Here is a 15,504-nt window from a genome sequence, read left to right as displayed (position 1 = left end):
GAACCCACGTCCCCTGCATCGGCAGGTGGACTCCCAACCACTGCGCCACCAGGGAAGCCCAGAGATTAAGGTTTTTAACAGTTAAAATTGTAGTATGTAATTAGAACTACTAAAGATAATAAGGGAAATATTTTGGTATGCAAGGAAAGTAGGATGTGTGTTTTCAGCAAAAGAAGGTATGAGGAATGGAAGTACATTTTGTTAAGGGGAAAGAATGAGTTTGCCCTAGAGCTGGTTATTTCTGTATTAAAAAAAATAAGGGACAAATTAATATGAATACAGAAACTTGTAGAAGATTTGTAAAAAGGGAGCCCTGAAAAAGGAGTTTTATACACGGTCAGGCTCATATTAGATTCAATTTAATTTCGTAAATGGATTTTGTTATTAAAAGTAGACTGGTGCAAGACTGGATTTGGTTCTCTCTTTTAAGAGAATAAAGTTTTCTTGAAATACTGCTTTTGGTAACAGATTTTGTGAGCTTTTTTGCCTTTAAGTGATCTTTTTTTTTTTTGAAATTTTTTGTCACTTTGGTTGAGTATTGTTTCACAGTGACCTGTGATCCTATTTGACCAAGTGTTAATATTTTTGACAAATATCCCAAATATCAAATTCTAACAAAAGTTCTTTTGACCTCTGGTTAACTCTGGGATGCTTCAAAGGAACCCTAAGACATCTCAGAGAGGATTATTAAACTAATTAGGCCTATTTGGTATGTTAAATTACTTGAGAAACATTGTCAAATGATTGGAGATGAACCTTAGTTATATGGTATGGATAAATGTTATAGATATTCCAAAATTTATGTGAAATTCCTAAAATTCTGATATGCTCTGGTATAGTGTTATCAGTCATAATTCTAGTTATTATCTTAAAATGTTACATGTCATACAAATATCCAAGTTTCTTGCCAGTTGCCTTGTAATCAGATCTTTAACCATGCCATTTAAGTCTTGTCATTTATAGACCATCATTGTTTTACTCTGATGCTTTTATAAAATGAAAATCTTCAAGGAAATTCATACAAAGGACTTCTGACAAATATAAGTTTCTGATAACTTTTGGATCATACCAGTGAACTAGGTGAGAAATTACAAAACTCTAATGGAAAACCTGAACACTTCATCCAGATCATCAGAAATTAATTACATGGGACTGGATGAACTGATAAACATGATTTATAATTTTATGACTTTTTCTGTAATATCCTGGCTTTTAATCTTTGTTTTCTAGAAAAACCTTTCCTTTCATGCTATGACCTACAAAAAGTTGATAAAGTATACCTTTATAAACAAAGATGAAACATTTATCTTTTTCACTCTACCTAATCCTTACAGAATTTGGCTTCTCCAGCTGGGTCTCCTGTGGACTTGATGGTTTATTACAACCAAATTACAACTAGTTATGCTAATCATTGTTTTTGTTCTCTTTGTTTCCAGATTGTTTATGCTTCGTGTCTCTCTCTGCTGTACTATGACCTTATTAATGTTACTAGCTTTATTACGTATCCCATCTAGTTTATAAGATTGTCTCTTGCATTACCCAATGTGTAACCAGGTCTCCAACAAAATTAATGATGGCTAAACATCTTGAGGAAATAGATCAATAATTGTAACAGTGTGATTCTAGATATGAGAAGAAGCAACAAGGGAAGACATTTCCTGGATCATAATAGACTAGTAAGACAGGTGATCCAGAGGATTTTAGATTATCAACAGGGCCTAAGCCAAAAAAAGTTAACACATTGAGTAGGCTATCAACAGAATCTTTGCCTGATCTAGGAATGAGCCTTCCTAGCACCATGGGACAAAATTGGTCATGAAATGTCTCCCAAATGTTGGTCGAATTTTATTACTAAGGGGAAGCACCGTGGGTGAAAAATGTTGCCTGCCTTATCAACAAAGGATGCTGCAGCCATCACGCCATCAGCCACTACAAACACCCCTGACGGTGAGCCCTGAGGGAACTCGAGGAGAGACAAATGGGCTGCCACTGTCAAGCCCTCAGCCACCGCAGCCACCCGAAGGGCGCACCCTGAGGGGACTCAGGAAGGGAAAGAACAGGATACTGTCCCTGGACAGCTAAGGTACATAGCAAAGGAATGATTTCAGTAAGCTCAGACTCTTGCATCCTCTCATACATAGAAAAGTGTTAAATTCGTTAACTTGAGATGTTTGGTTTTCTTTAATTAACAGTCATCTTTTGATGTTCTGACTACCTGGTTTTTGCTGCAGAGCTCCTGTATATCCTGTAAAGGCTGCTCCCTTACCTCTTTGGAGCGGCCTCTCAGAACTATCTTGAGAAGCTGCCTCCCAGGCTTGAGTGCTCAGAAAGTCCACCAAATAAAACATAATTCTCAACTTTTAGGTTGTGCATCTTTCAGTCGTTATAACTCTGAGATCTGGAGGGTGTGACTGTGTCCTGCATAGACTAGGACCCTGGATACTGGCCACTGCTGTTTCTCTTTTTTGCATTCACCACCACCTATCAGCTGGACTTAAGCCTCCTGGGAGCATCACTGTGGTGGTGGTGGTTGTTTTTTAATTAATTTATTTATTATTTTTGGCTGCATTGGGTCTTCGTTGCTGCGCGTGGGCTTTCTCTAGTTGCAGTGAGCGGGGGCTACTCTTTGTTGCCGTGTGCAGGCTTCTCATTGCAGTGGCTTCTCTTGTTGTAGAGCACAGGCTCTAGGCACGAGGGCTTCAGTAGGTGTGGCACGTGGGCTCAGTAGTTGTGGCTCGTGGGCTCTAGAGCACAGGTTCAGTAGTCGTGGCGCACGGGCTTAGTTGCTCCGTGGTATGTGGGATCTTCCCAGACAAGGGCTCGAACCTGTTTCCCCTGCATTGGCAGGCGGATTCTTAACCACTGTGCCATCAGGGAAGCCCCACTGTGGTTGTTTTGTATTTGTATCTCTAGACAGTGAGCCTCAATTTAAAAAAAGAAAAAAAAATGTAATCCTGTTTCAGTCCTTATATGTAATTGAAACAAATCTCATACTTTACTACTTGCAGTGCACAGATGTGTTTTTATTTTTAAAATGCTACTTAGGACACCCTAAACGGTTCTGACCAACTGGGAACGATTTCTTAGGAGTGTAGAAGTTAGTGTTTATCTCCCGATTCAGCTTATTCTGGTGGTTGTGGAAGTGAATTTGGGATCCAAGTGGCATTTTTATTTCAGACAGCCATTCTCCAGATAGGCAGTGAAAAAAAAGGTTTGATGAAAAAACTTGGCCCCAGAATGACAACGAATGAAATCTCAAAGCATAAAAAAGAGCCAGTCAACAACAACCCCTAGAACCTTAGGCTCTAAGAACCAGCTGGGTCAGGCAAGGGGCTAGAGCCTCTAGAGCCAAGGAAAAGCCTTAACTACCTTGTAAAGTCAGTCTCATTAAATCAGCCGCATGACTCACTGCACCTACTATTGTTTCCTGAAACTAGGTCTTTTGTTCTCCATACACCTAGAACATATCAGGTATTTATGTTGACTCTCGTGATCCCACATTAGCACACACTAATAGGACTAATTTTCCCCAGAAAAAAGGATAGTCCCATAACTTGTTCAGGGAATGGTATATAACATGGTACACAATACAGAAGAGCATAATTTTTAAAACTTCCTTGACATAGATTTCTAAGTTAAAAACTGTTGTTTTGCTTAATACTCTTAACCATGGGAGGCAGACAGGCTAGACTATATTAGCCCCATTTTATAGGCAAGAGTGGAAACGTTTCCATATTTAGTATACGACAGATCTGGGATATAAACCCTGGGGCTTCCACACTCAACTGCTCTTTTCCCGTGACTTTGTGACACATCATTTTAAAGTAATCTGACTTCACAATGCTTTACAGTATAAGAGTAACATCTATAACATCTAATCCTGGCAGGTTCACTCTTGTGCCAGTTAACTGTGAAATAAAATTCATATTTTATGGAAAGAGAGGAAAAATTTAAACAAAAAAAATCTTCTCTGCCTTTTGGCCTCCTCTCTCCCACCACTGTGCATTGTGTCTGCTGCATTATGCATTGACCAAAGCTTTACCATCGGCAGAAATTTCTACTCAGCCATAAAGAGCAACATTCTCCTAAGACAATTCCTTAAAGGTAACATTCCTTCTTGATAAGGGGTCACATGGTGCTCAGATGTGGATTATGTAAATTGTCAATAATATGTCATTTGATGTACAGCCCTCCTCTGTCTCAAAAAGCATACATAACTGTATCTTGACTTCTAATGGGCAGAACAATTCTCAGGGCTTTGTGAGATGCTCTTCCTGGGTTATAATCCTCAAATTTGGCTCGAATAAAATTTTCCATTTCTTTTTTAGATCGACTGATTAAAATTTTTCATCGACATATGCTTGGTGTAGTCAGCAGGATATCAGAGACTCCTGCCAGAGGCCACCGGGAGTCTATGCTGAACAAGTACTCGGTGCCAGCATGGGCCCATTGAGCCCCACCTGCTTCTCAGCACTCCCCGGGTGTTTTTGGTGGGTTCTCCTGATATTTGGATCTCATTGTTTGGGTGTTGATCCTAAAAATTTTATTTGAGCTGGTTTTCACTTAAGACTTAGAGTCTTAAGGGGCACCGGTGCGTTTCCTAGGCACCTAGGGCATCTGGGCAAGAGGCCCAGGGAAACATTGGCTGGGGTTTTGTTAAATTTGGCTTAAAAGAAAAAAAAAAGTTGATATATGGTCTGAACAAAACTTTTGCTAGTGAAATCAGAGACTGAATTATTCAGTGCCAAAGAATAAAGGGACATTTTGCTCCTTCCAGCCACAAGCCATCCTCAGATGACTGAGGATCTTTGGGAAGTATCTGAGGATCAGTTTTCATGACGTGTAGTGGTCCCATAGGGAAACCTCATTACAGTCATTAAGTAAGTACTGCTCATCCAGGCGACGTGACAGAGGCTGATCACCTAGTGCACCTTGTACCCAAGATGGTTTTAGGCTGTCATTGGGAGAAACTGAGCCACCTAAAAGAAGTCGAACCAGGGAATTCCCTGGTGGTCTAGTGGTTAGGACTCTGTGCTTTCACTGCCGGAGGCCCAGGTTCAATCCCTGGTCAGGGAACTAAGATCCAGCAAGCCACATGGTGCAGCCAGAAAAAAAGGTTAGTATGCAGATTTTGGTAACTTGAAACTAAACCAAGGTAAATTATGAGAATTCATTCACTATCTGGGTCATTTCAAACAGGATAAAATTCTGGGACATTAATGGCTAGGGAGGTCTAAGTTCATAGAAGAGGAAAACTAAAGCATAAGTTTGTCAATCAGGAAATGCTGATATGACAAACACCATTTTTATTTATTTTTTTTGGCTGTGCCATGTGCGGCATGCAGGATCTAGTTCCCTGACCAGGGATCGAACTCGTGCCCCCTGCAGTGGAAGCTCGGAGTCCTAACCACTGGACCACCAGGGAATTCCAGAGAAAAATTAAGGTTTTAAGGTTAAGAATTGTAAGGGAAACATTTCAGTATGCAAGGAAGTAGGATGTGTGTTTTCAGCAAAGAAGGTATGAGGATTGAAAATGCATTTGGTTAAAGGAAAAAAGGTTTTGTCCTAGAGCTGGTTGTTTCTGAATAGATACAGAAAGTTGTGGAAAAGGAACACTGAGAGTTTTGTGCATGGTCAAAATTGGCTGAGATAAGATTGAACTTAATTAAGGAAATTTTTTTTTTTTTTTTTTTTGCGGTACGCGGGCCTCTCACTGTTGTGGCCTCTCCCGCTGCGGGGCACAGGCTCCAGACGCACAGGCTCAGCGGCCATGGCTCACGGGCCCAGCCGCTCCGTGGCACGTGGGATCTTCCCAGACCGGGGCACGAATCTGTGTCCCCTGCATCGGCAGGCGGACTCTCAACCACTGCGCCACCAGGGAAGCCCAAGAAAATGTTTTAAAGGTAAAGTGGTATAAAACCTGAATTTGGTCTTCTAAGAGGACAAAGTTTTCCTAAAATATTGAACTGCTTTTGGTAATAGATTGTGAGTTTCTTTGTGTTTAAGTGATCTGTATTTGCCATTGAGATTTTCTTTTAAAGTTTTTTATTTTTTTGGCCACGCTTTTGGCTCATGGGATTTTAGTTCCCCGACCAGGGATCGAACCTGGGGCCCTGGCAGTGTGTGCACCAAGTCTTAACCACTGAACCACCAGGAAATTCCCTGCTATTGAGAACTTTTTATTTTTATTTTTATTGAGAACTTTTATCGTCATGCTGGTTAACTGAATTGGTATTGTTTCACAGTGACCTGTGATTCTATTTGACCAAGTGTTTTAAAACTTTTTGATTTTTTTTTTTTTTTTCTGGTGTGCGGGCCTCTCACTGTTGTGGCCTCTCCTGTTGCGGAGCACAGGCTCCGGACACGCAGGCTTAGTGGCCATGGCTCACAGGCCCAGCTGCTCCGCGGCATGTGGGATCCTCCCGGACCGGGGCACGAACCCGTGTCCCCAGCATCGGCAGGTGGACTCTCAACCACTGCGCCACCAGGGAAGCCCATAACTTTTTGATATTCTTGACAAACTTTCCAAAGATCAAATACTAAATGAAGGTCATTTGACCTCTAACTTTGAGGTTTTCCAAAGGGTCCCTGGAGCACCTCAAAATATTTGTTTTTCTCTCCATCTCAGAGAGAGGAATATTAAACTAATTAGGCTTATTTGGTATGTTAAATGGGGAGCAGTTAAATAGATGGTGATAAAACTTCTTAGTTTGTCAGATGTGTAAACATTATTAATATATACATTCTAGAAATTAAGTGGAACTCCCTAAATTCTGGTATGTCCTGGTAAGTGATATCAGTCATAATGTTAGTGTATGTCACAGCAGTAACCAAGTTTCTTTTCAATTGCATTGTAATCAAGTTCTTTAACCTTGACTCTTAAAAGTTTTTGTCATTTATAGCTAGCTATATGGTTAGTTAACCAGATATTTGGTAGAAATGAGGTTAACTTTAGAAAGAAAAAGATTATGTTTCAGTGAATATTCTAGTTTTGTTAATTCAGGCATTTACTGGCTAAGACTCACTTCTCAGATAGCTCCTTGCAAAGTTTAATTAAAAGGACACTGTTTCTGAAGGCTATCACAGTACTCTAACTTTAGATGAAGATCAGATCCACCGTGACCTGCAACCAGGACATTATTCATATTGGAAAAGACATCACATAAAGGACTCCTTGGGCTTCCCTGGTGGCGCAGTGGTTGAGTCTACCTGCCGATTCAGGGGACAGGGGTTCGTGCCCCGGTCCGGGAGGATCCCACATGCCGTGGAGCAGCTGGGCCTGTGAGCCATGGCCGCTGAGCCTGTGTGTCGGGAGCCTGTGCTCCGCAACGGGAGAGGCCACAAAAGTGAGAGGAAAAAAAAAAAAAAAAAAAAAAAAGACTCCTTGCAGCCGTGTTGGAGGGGACCATATCAGGCCTCTCCTGAATGAACTGAAACTCGCTTTTGTTTTTTTAAGTAAATGTACTTATTTTTGGCTGCGTTGGGTCTTCGTTGCTACGTTGCAGGCATTCTCTAGCTGTGGCGAGCAGGATCTACTCTTTGTTGCGGTGCGCGGGCTTCTCATTGCGATGGCTTCTCTTGTTGCAGAGCACGGGCTCTAGAGCACAGGTTCAGTAGTTGTGGTGCATGGGCTTAGTTGCTCCACGGCATGTGGGATCTTCCTGGACCAGGGCTCGAACCCGAGTCCCCTGTATTGGCAGGCGGATTCTTAACCACTGCGCCACCAGAGAAGCCCTAGCAGGCAGATTCTTAACTATTGCATCACCAGGGAAGCCCAGTGAGACCCCTTTTAACCAGCTAATTAATGCTGCCTGTTCTGGCCATAAATAATCCTTTATATTAGATGTTGAATATCAGGTAGCTCCTAACGGGAACCAGTGGATTTATGGAACAAGTTTATGACCTTGGCTGTCCCCAGTAGGGAGATTCACAATTGGTTTCCCTTGGTCACTTACTTACAGGCAGCCTTGGAAATAGTTCCTGCCAAGCTGTCAGTCTGCCTTTAGTGCAGGCACACTGGTTTCTATCAGTTTTCCAATGGTACTACCATTTGGCCGTGATATTTAATTCACCTCATGACCCATGAATAGTCAAACTTCTGCTCTGAACAATCCTCTCTCCCATTTTAGAGGAAATATTGATACTACAAATATGGTTTGGTCCAGAATTTTGGCTTGAACTTTTGCTAATAACATTGTTCCTCCTCCTACCAATTTAAATGAGTTTGTGGAACTTACAAGGTGATAATTCCTTGCCTTTCACTGTGTCATTTGCTCCTACTAAGATAATGATGTTTGAATGACTTGGAACTATAGGTCACATCTATAGTTTTCTATAAAATTGCGGACATACACAATGTACACGCAAGGAAAACTGGCTTAAGTACTTTTTTGGACAATTTGGAATTGGCTGTCAATCCTTGACAAATATTCTGCCAGTATAACCCTCTAAAAGAGAGAACCGTGCTACTAGGACCTGGCATCAAGGGACATGATGGACACTGAGGTGGGCAAGCAGCCCCCTAGCTTTGAGGGACCAAACATTTGGTCACCTAATGCTATCAAAAGATTAATGATCAACAGGGGCAAACTGTAAGATACATATTTTATGGCAAGACAAGAAAAATTTAAACAAAAAATCTGTGCCCTTTGGCCTCCTCTCTCCCACCATTGTGCACTGTGTTACCTGCATTATGCATTGACCAAACCTTCCCCATCAGCAGAAATTTCCACTCAACCATAAAGAGAAACAGTCTCCTAAGGCAACAATTCCTTAAGGGTAAAATTCCTTCTTGGTAAGGGGTCACATGGTGCTCAGGTCTGGATTATGTAAATTGTCAATTATATGTCATTTGATGTACAACCCTCCTCTGTCTCAAAAAGCTTATATAACTCTCTTGACTTCTAATGGGCAGAACAATTCTCAGGGCTTTGTGAGATGCTCCTCCTGGGTTATAATCCTCAAACTTGGCTTGAATAAAATTTTCTGTTTCTTTTTTAGATCAACTGATTAAAGGCACAGGGGCTCAGCAATCTACCACCATGTTAATAGGAAACACCCACTGGCTTGAAGGGAAAAAAGCCACCTTGGTAAGCCTTGGTCTTCCACAGGGCACAGAACCAGAGGACGCTAGCAAGGTCAGAGCCCATGTGACCGGTCCTGGTAGTGCAGGACTTCTTCACATAAGGTGCCTGGGTCCCTGCAAAAGATCTACCAACACCCTAAACTTCCAAGAAAAAAACTGTGGAGTGTATGCATGTTTTCCTGGGGAAAGGGTCCTTCCCTTCGCATAGATCCAAGAGTCTGTTAAAATCCTGAGCTAGAGAAAAGCACTAAGCCAGCTGCAAAGATGATAATAAGGAAGCTACCAGATACACCAAGAGCCAGCCAGTCGGAGAGCTCACTAAGCCGTCACGGAAGTTAGAACACAGACTCACAGCAGACAACAGGGCATTGTTTGCATTGTTTTTGTGCGCTTCTTTCTAATTGTATTTCAAGTTCTTTCTAAAACAAGGCCCTTGGATACCCCAGGTTCAATATGCCCCTGGGCCTGGTCCACTGCTGTCTTGTATTCATATGTGGGTATTTGTTCGTTCACCAACATTAAATCCCAGGATAGGTGTGATAAAACAGGACTCCCTCCTCCATGGCACAAGTCCTTTGCTGGTTTCACAGGTGGACGGCGGTCTTTGCAGAAAACACACAGGAACTTTTTCTTGGAACTGAAGCGGGATGAAAAGTGCCTGCCCTGAACATCACCATCTTTTCCCTCACCCCTTCCCCTCCAGTTTCTGAAGATACAGCAGAAAATAATCTTGCTTGAAGATACTGGGTAACAATTCCATAAAACAAAAACACATGCTTCCAATGCACTGTGCTTTGAGATATGCTGAGGAAGAAAAACACAACTTCATTAATTCAAATGCAACTTGGCACCTAAGAGTAATCACAATAAAGAGCAATTTCAAAGAATTAACGTTCCTTCAACAAGTGATGATTTAGATCTTCAGGTCCTTTTTGAAATTAGTTTTCACTATATTCTCTCTCCATCTCCAGCTAAATGACCACAGCAACACAGAAGGTTTTTTGGTTAGTCAGTGTTTTCTATCCTGTAACTCTTGGGGGTACACAAAACCCCATGCCCTAATCAGGCATTCACTGTTCCAAGTATCTCCATCCATTAGACTTGGGAATACCAGCCCCCCTACCCCGAGTTATTCTCATACATTCGTAAATGCAAAAAGATCTTTTAAGAGGCAAGGCATGGCCCATCCAAAGTCAGCTCAGGGGCAGTTTTCAGCCCTGCCTTACCTGGGTTTAGTTCAGCTGCCGGATGAGCTGATTGATGCGTTCACCTCGATAGCCAGGTGAGCCCACTTCCTTGAGGAAGCCCACTCTATTCTTGGTAGCGTGACGGGCCACTGAGAGTTGGAAAGGGCGCAAGAACCCTGAGATCACCTGAAAATTCTTCCCCGGAAAGGCAATTTCGTGAATGAGGTCTTCCAAGCAAATGACACCAAACTTCCCTAAGAAACATAAGGTTCAGATTCCTTTATTCAACATTTTCCCAGCACACACAGTGAGGCTCTTATATGCCAGAGCTCGGCACTCTGGCAGGTTCTTGGGACTCTTTCTGCTCTGACTCCTAACGTGTTCACTTACCCAGGTGCTCCTCAATCACTGTGTTGTCTGTCAAAGGGATGATTTTATTCTTGACCTTGGCTTGTCCACGTTTCAAGATGAGTTCCCGAACTGACTTCAAATTTGGAAATCTATGTGTGGCAGAGTAAAATACAACCTCAGCCACCTCCCCACGGCCACCAGGCACACTGTATTAACTGGCCACACAGTCCAGCAGCCTGGCTAAGGATTCTACCAACCCCCCTCCCCAAAGTGTCCTGCAACGTGCTGCAGCTGGGATGCTCGGAAATTCACCTGAAGTAGGTGAAAAACCCAAGCGGCCCTATGTAATTAGAAATTAAAATTTATGCATACAAACGCACACCAAATAAAGATATTTATTTTCCAGGCAAAAATACGTCCTGGCTTATCGTCTAGGACTTTGGCCTTAAGTGACCTTATTCAAGAGTTTGAAATGAAACCCAAGCCTTTTTTGGGTTTTACTGTTTGAAGGAATATTACGTAGCTCTGCTTCAAGATTCCAAGAATTAATCTGTCCTCTACTCGTCTTACTCAGCCTTAGCCTACAACTGACCAAGCCCTGCCACAGCCCTGTTCAGACCATTATCAGCCGCTCTGAGAACCCCTGCTCTACCCGCCCCATGTTCTGAGACTCTTAAGGCTGGCAGTTGATTCCTGGTGACTGTGGTCACAGCAAAATGTCCTCTGGACACGGCAACATGAGCACTGGAGGACAGTACCCTGTGCCTCCTAATGTTCTCAACCTTCTCAAACATGTGAATTCACACAAAAATCCATACTCACCCCCAGGTCACATAAGGTTCCACTATACGAAGCGTTTTTATGGTTTGAGGAGTTACTTGCATAAAGACACCACTGAAAATCTTACTCAGGCGAAGTCTTGCAATGGTCCTCTGCACCAGTAAACTCACCCCATTAATCCTGAAATGAACACCAGAGCAAGTCAGGCTCTGTCCAGCAAGCACCCATGAAATGTCTGCCACTACTGGGCACCCAGAGGGTAGGACACAGACCGTGACTTACAAAGTGCAACTGAACGGGAAGCAGCTATGTAAACGGATCATTTCCATGCTATGTGGAGCAATACCTGAGGTGCTAAGGGAACAGAAATGGTCCCTGAATTTGTGTGTGGGTGTGTGGGGGGTTGAACACATCAAGCTAAGGAAGCCAGGCTTGCTTCTGTGAGCATTAAAAGCTATGGAAGATTTTAAGGACTTCCCTGGTGGTCCAGTGGTTAGGACTCCAAGCTCTCACTGCCGAGGGTCTGGGTTCAGTCCTGGTCGCGGAACTAAGATCCTACAAATCACGCAGCAGGGCCAAAAAAAAAAAAAAAAAACCCAGAAAAAACCAAACTATGGAAGATTTTAAATAAAGGAGACATGATCAGATTTGTTTGGCAATCACTGAGGGAGCACATAAAACAAAATAGAGCATGACACCAGAGTCCGGGAAACCCAGCTTGAAAGCTGATGTGATAGTCCAGGAAAGAGATTATGGCAGTGGTAGGAGACTCATACATATTTAAAACCCACAGGTTACTGATTTGGGTGACTGGGTAGGGAAACAGAGGCAGAGCTGTATGTGCTGATAGGAATAGGTAAGGTATCACTAAACGTGGAAAAAGCTTTCTGTACTCCCCCCAGCACTGAATATGCTCCATCCACTCGACCCTGGTTCATTCAGTTCCTAGAAGATGCCTTGATCCCCCACTTCAGGACTTTTTCCATCTGTGCCTGGAAAGCCTTCTCCCAACCCTTTCATGTTTGTAGGTCTCACCTTCAAGTTCCTGCTTCCCAGTGTCCCAAACCATGACACACACCGAGGGCCCCTTGTCCCCACATCCAGCACTTTACCCTCAAAGCAGTCAGTGTATTCTCATGTCTGTTGCTTAAGCTCAGTCTCCCTAATCTTGAAGACAAAAATCCATGTTTTGCTCAACCCTGAATTCCTAGCATAACTTGCATTAATGGCTTAAGGCCTACTATCTCATCTCCCTAAAAAGGGCCTAAAGCTGAACCAATAGTTTGCCCCAGCCTCATGAAATCCAGCAAGTTCCCTACCTTTCGATGCGTAAAACAAAGGCCAAGGAATGTTTATCTGGCACTTCCAAGCCATGAGGTTTCACTTCTAGTCGTCTGAGTCGCACCTTGTCACGTAGTTGCCGCCAGGAATCATGTAGGAACCATTCTAGTCGCTTAAACTTGATCTCTTTTCCTTTCCTCTGCTACAGAGAAGGCAAACCGTCACCATTTTATGCCTCTAGTCATCTTTACTTCCACAACAGTAATTCATTAGTCACTACTGATAAAGCTTATTTCCCCCTATGTTCTGGAAAGGGGTGCAGACAAACATCCTCTATTCTTATATAGTGGGAAAACGAAAATACCCGAGTGAAGGTGTTGTTGAGAAAACTTGGGAACTTATTGGGAAAAGTCCCTGCTAAATAAACAAAAACCCAATTAACTTACATGCTGTCAGCCAATGTTTACCAGCAAGTGTTTATGGAACCTAACACTATGTTCGGCATCATAAAGCTCACACTTTTGTTACCTGCCTCCAAAATACGTATTTCTCCAAAAACATTTAGCAAATAGCAAAAATCGTTTGGTATATTAAAAAAGTTTTCTTTCAGGTACACAAGCATGCTTGGTCTCTCAAGTCACTTGGTATGAACCTGGAACTCTCCATTCACTTTTTCCTTAACAACTTTATGCCAGTATTTTGTTCGCTGAAAGTGACACATATTTGCTAAGCAAAGACAAGAACCCTAGACCTTGTATAATCCAACCAATGGGAGAAGAGACTGTCAGTACCAAATCTAGTTCAACACATGCTGGATAAAAGTCATCAAATACAAATTCTAATTCCCTCCACCTGGTTCTCCACCATTACCTCCTTCCTTTGCAAAAGCGCCTGCTTTGCCTGGGTGGCTTTCAGGGCCTGATAAGCCTTCCTCTTTTTCAGGAGATTTTCTGGAACCAAAGGGATCTTTTTTCTTGGCCTGACACAGAAAATAGAGACGAACGATAGTATTAAGTAAACAAATCTTCCACGGATTTCCGAAAGATATCCTGGGCTTCAGGAAACATTACTGTCTTCAAATTACTAAGGACTGAGGCGCCTCTGAAATCTGTGGTTTCTGGCTCCAGTCTTCAAAATGGACCTCTCACATTCCCTCGTCTCCAAAACCTTTTAAAAAGTCATGAACCCCTTAACCACTGGTCCTCACATACGTCAACAGAGCTTTTACTGCCACAGCTTTACAGACACCATCAGCGATGAGATTCGGCCCCGTGGGGCTGGGACGGGTGCAGACCCATCTGTAGGTGTAACACTTAAGCCAGGCTGGAGTAACCCACTCTCCAGCCCCGCTGCCTAAAAATCAGTCCTCTCCCCTTGAGGTAACCCGAACTCGACTGCAGCCCCCTCCGCCCGCCCACCCAACCCCTTCGGCTCCTTACTCCTCCCTCTGGAACCTTTCCTATTCTCTCCCTTCAGTCCACAATTATCCTTATTTTCCGCCACCGAGAAATAAACACTGTGGATGGCACCGGATGCTCGAGACGCCAAGACAGAGGCTCACAGCCCCCAAAACTTACTCTTCCTCCGCCATCTTTCCAACTCTGCGGCTACTGCTCATGCGCAGCCCCACCGCGTGGGGAAGAGAGAAACTTCTCTGTTTACTCGACCATAGAGACGTCTACTCTAGCCCATGGAGGGGCGGTCCGGGCCGTTTTAGCGGCAGTGAACAGCTGAGGTTTTGCTAACCCCGATCCCCGCCAAAAGTTGCACAAAGCTTCCTTCGCACCGCTTCGAAGCTTTTTAGAGCTGTGTTATCTTCAAAACACAGCCTTTTTTATTCCAGCTGTACTCTCACAATGCTGGAGGCCACAGTGTAAACAAACAACGAAACGCTTCCCACAATGCACCGACTTCCGGTGTGGGGTGGGAGCTGCTCCTCCAATTTCCGCTCGCTGGGCTGCACGTTTCCTTTTCTGGGTGGGGAGGGCTGGGGCTATGGTTTTGGCTCTCACGTGTGGGTGGAGCTGTATATGGACTACTTAGGACGGTGAAAAAAAAGGCAACTGTGATTCTGTCGGCCTGGCTCCGTCAGTGGGTTCCTGAGCAAGTTCTTTAATCTCTCTGTCCCTTAGTTTCCTTTACCCATTAAATTGGCAATGATGGATCTTGCTATAGCCTTAGGCGAGTTATATGAGCTACTCCATATAAAGCGTTTAGCACAAAGTCTGGCAGTAAGCAGTTAACACTTTGTTAGTTATTATTGGTGCTGAACAGAAAACTAGAAATTCCAACTTACCAAGTCAGGACCTTCCCTCATATAGTTCTTAACCACCTGCCATATGCTTCCTTCTTTCCCGGTCTTCATAAAACAATGAAAAGTCCCGTCCTGTTTTTTTCTGAAACCTCTAGAGCAGGCGCGTCTCAAGCATTAATGTGCATAGGAGTAACCTGAGGATCTTGTTAAAACGCACATTTTTTATTCAGGAGGGGCCGGGGGTCGCTATTCTGCACTTTAAACATGCTTCAAAGTGATGGGGGTACTTCACGTCTGTGACCAGCAGAGCTCCTGAGTAGGCTCTAGCCTTCTGAATTCCTTCAGCACGTTGTTATATTTTTAACGTTTCTTCGCCATGATACTAGGAGAGCAGAGATCATGCCTGCCTTGCTCATCACTGATCCTAAGAGTCTAGCACAGGTTTTTCAGTCTCGGCACTATTGGCATTTGGGGCGAGATAATTCTTTGTAACGGAGGCTATCCTGTGCATTGTAGGATGTTTAGCGGCATCCCAGGCTTCTACCCACTGCATGCCAGTAGCATCC

General features: G+C 43.3%; 1 protein-coding gene, 1 non-coding gene and 1 pseudogene across 2 annotated transcripts; 1 reads left to right on the top strand and 2 right to left on the bottom strand.

The window, feature by feature from the left end:
• The window catches only part of LOC103076724 (mitotic checkpoint serine/threonine-protein kinase BUB1 beta pseudogene), a 4,781-nt pseudogene extending 2,866 nt beyond the window's left edge, over positions 1 to 1,915 (bottom strand).
• A 3,088-nt stretch (positions 1,916 to 5,003) lies between these two features.
• TRNASTOP-UCA (transfer RNA opal suppressor (anticodon UCA)) lies at positions 5,004 to 5,076 on the top strand. The gene has a single exon. It is a non-coding gene; the product is annotated as a tRNA-Sec (tRNA).
• Positions 5,077 to 10,317: 5,241 nt separating this feature from the next.
• RPL7L1 (ribosomal protein L7 like 1) lies at positions 10,318 to 14,302 on the bottom strand. The gene is made up of 6 exons (XM_007458223.1): positions 14,262 to 14,302; positions 13,555 to 13,663; positions 12,723 to 12,886; positions 11,446 to 11,583; positions 10,663 to 10,772; positions 10,318 to 10,526 (listed from the first exon to the last, which is right to left on the bottom strand). Exons 1-6 carry the CDS (start codon positions 14,300 to 14,302, stop codon positions 10,318 to 10,320), a joined length of 771 nt encoding a protein of 256 aa, XP_007458285.1.
• Between the last annotated feature and the right edge of the window lie 1,202 nt (positions 14,303 to 15,504).

This window comes from Lipotes vexillifer, unplaced genomic scaffold (genome assembly GCF_000442215.2).
Source record: "Lipotes vexillifer unplaced genomic scaffold, Lipotes_vexillifer_v1.1 scaffold4, whole genome shotgun sequence".
NCBI classification, from domain to species: domain Eukaryota; kingdom Metazoa; phylum Chordata; class Mammalia; order Artiodactyla; family Lipotidae; genus Lipotes; species Lipotes vexillifer.
The sequence above is the reverse complement of the archived record's forward strand: the minus strand, read 5'-3'. Positions and strand labels throughout refer to the sequence as shown.

What these genes read in the sequence shown, in the direction of transcription:
- RPL7L1 (XM_007458223.1), bottom strand. Translation starts at nt 14,302, where the DNA reads ATGAGCAGTAGCCGCAGAGTTGGAAAGATGGCGGAGGAAGA. An exon ending in CGCTTTTGCAAAGGAAGGAG is followed by an intron (nt 12,887 to 13,554) that starts GTAATGGTGGAG and finishes CCTTCTCTGTAG; the next exon opens with CAGAGGAAAGGAAAAGAGAT. An exon ending in GAACCTTATGTGACCTGGGG is followed by an intron (nt 10,773 to 11,445) that starts GTGAGTATGGAT and finishes TGCCACACATAG; the next exon opens with ATTTCCAAATTTGAAGTCAG.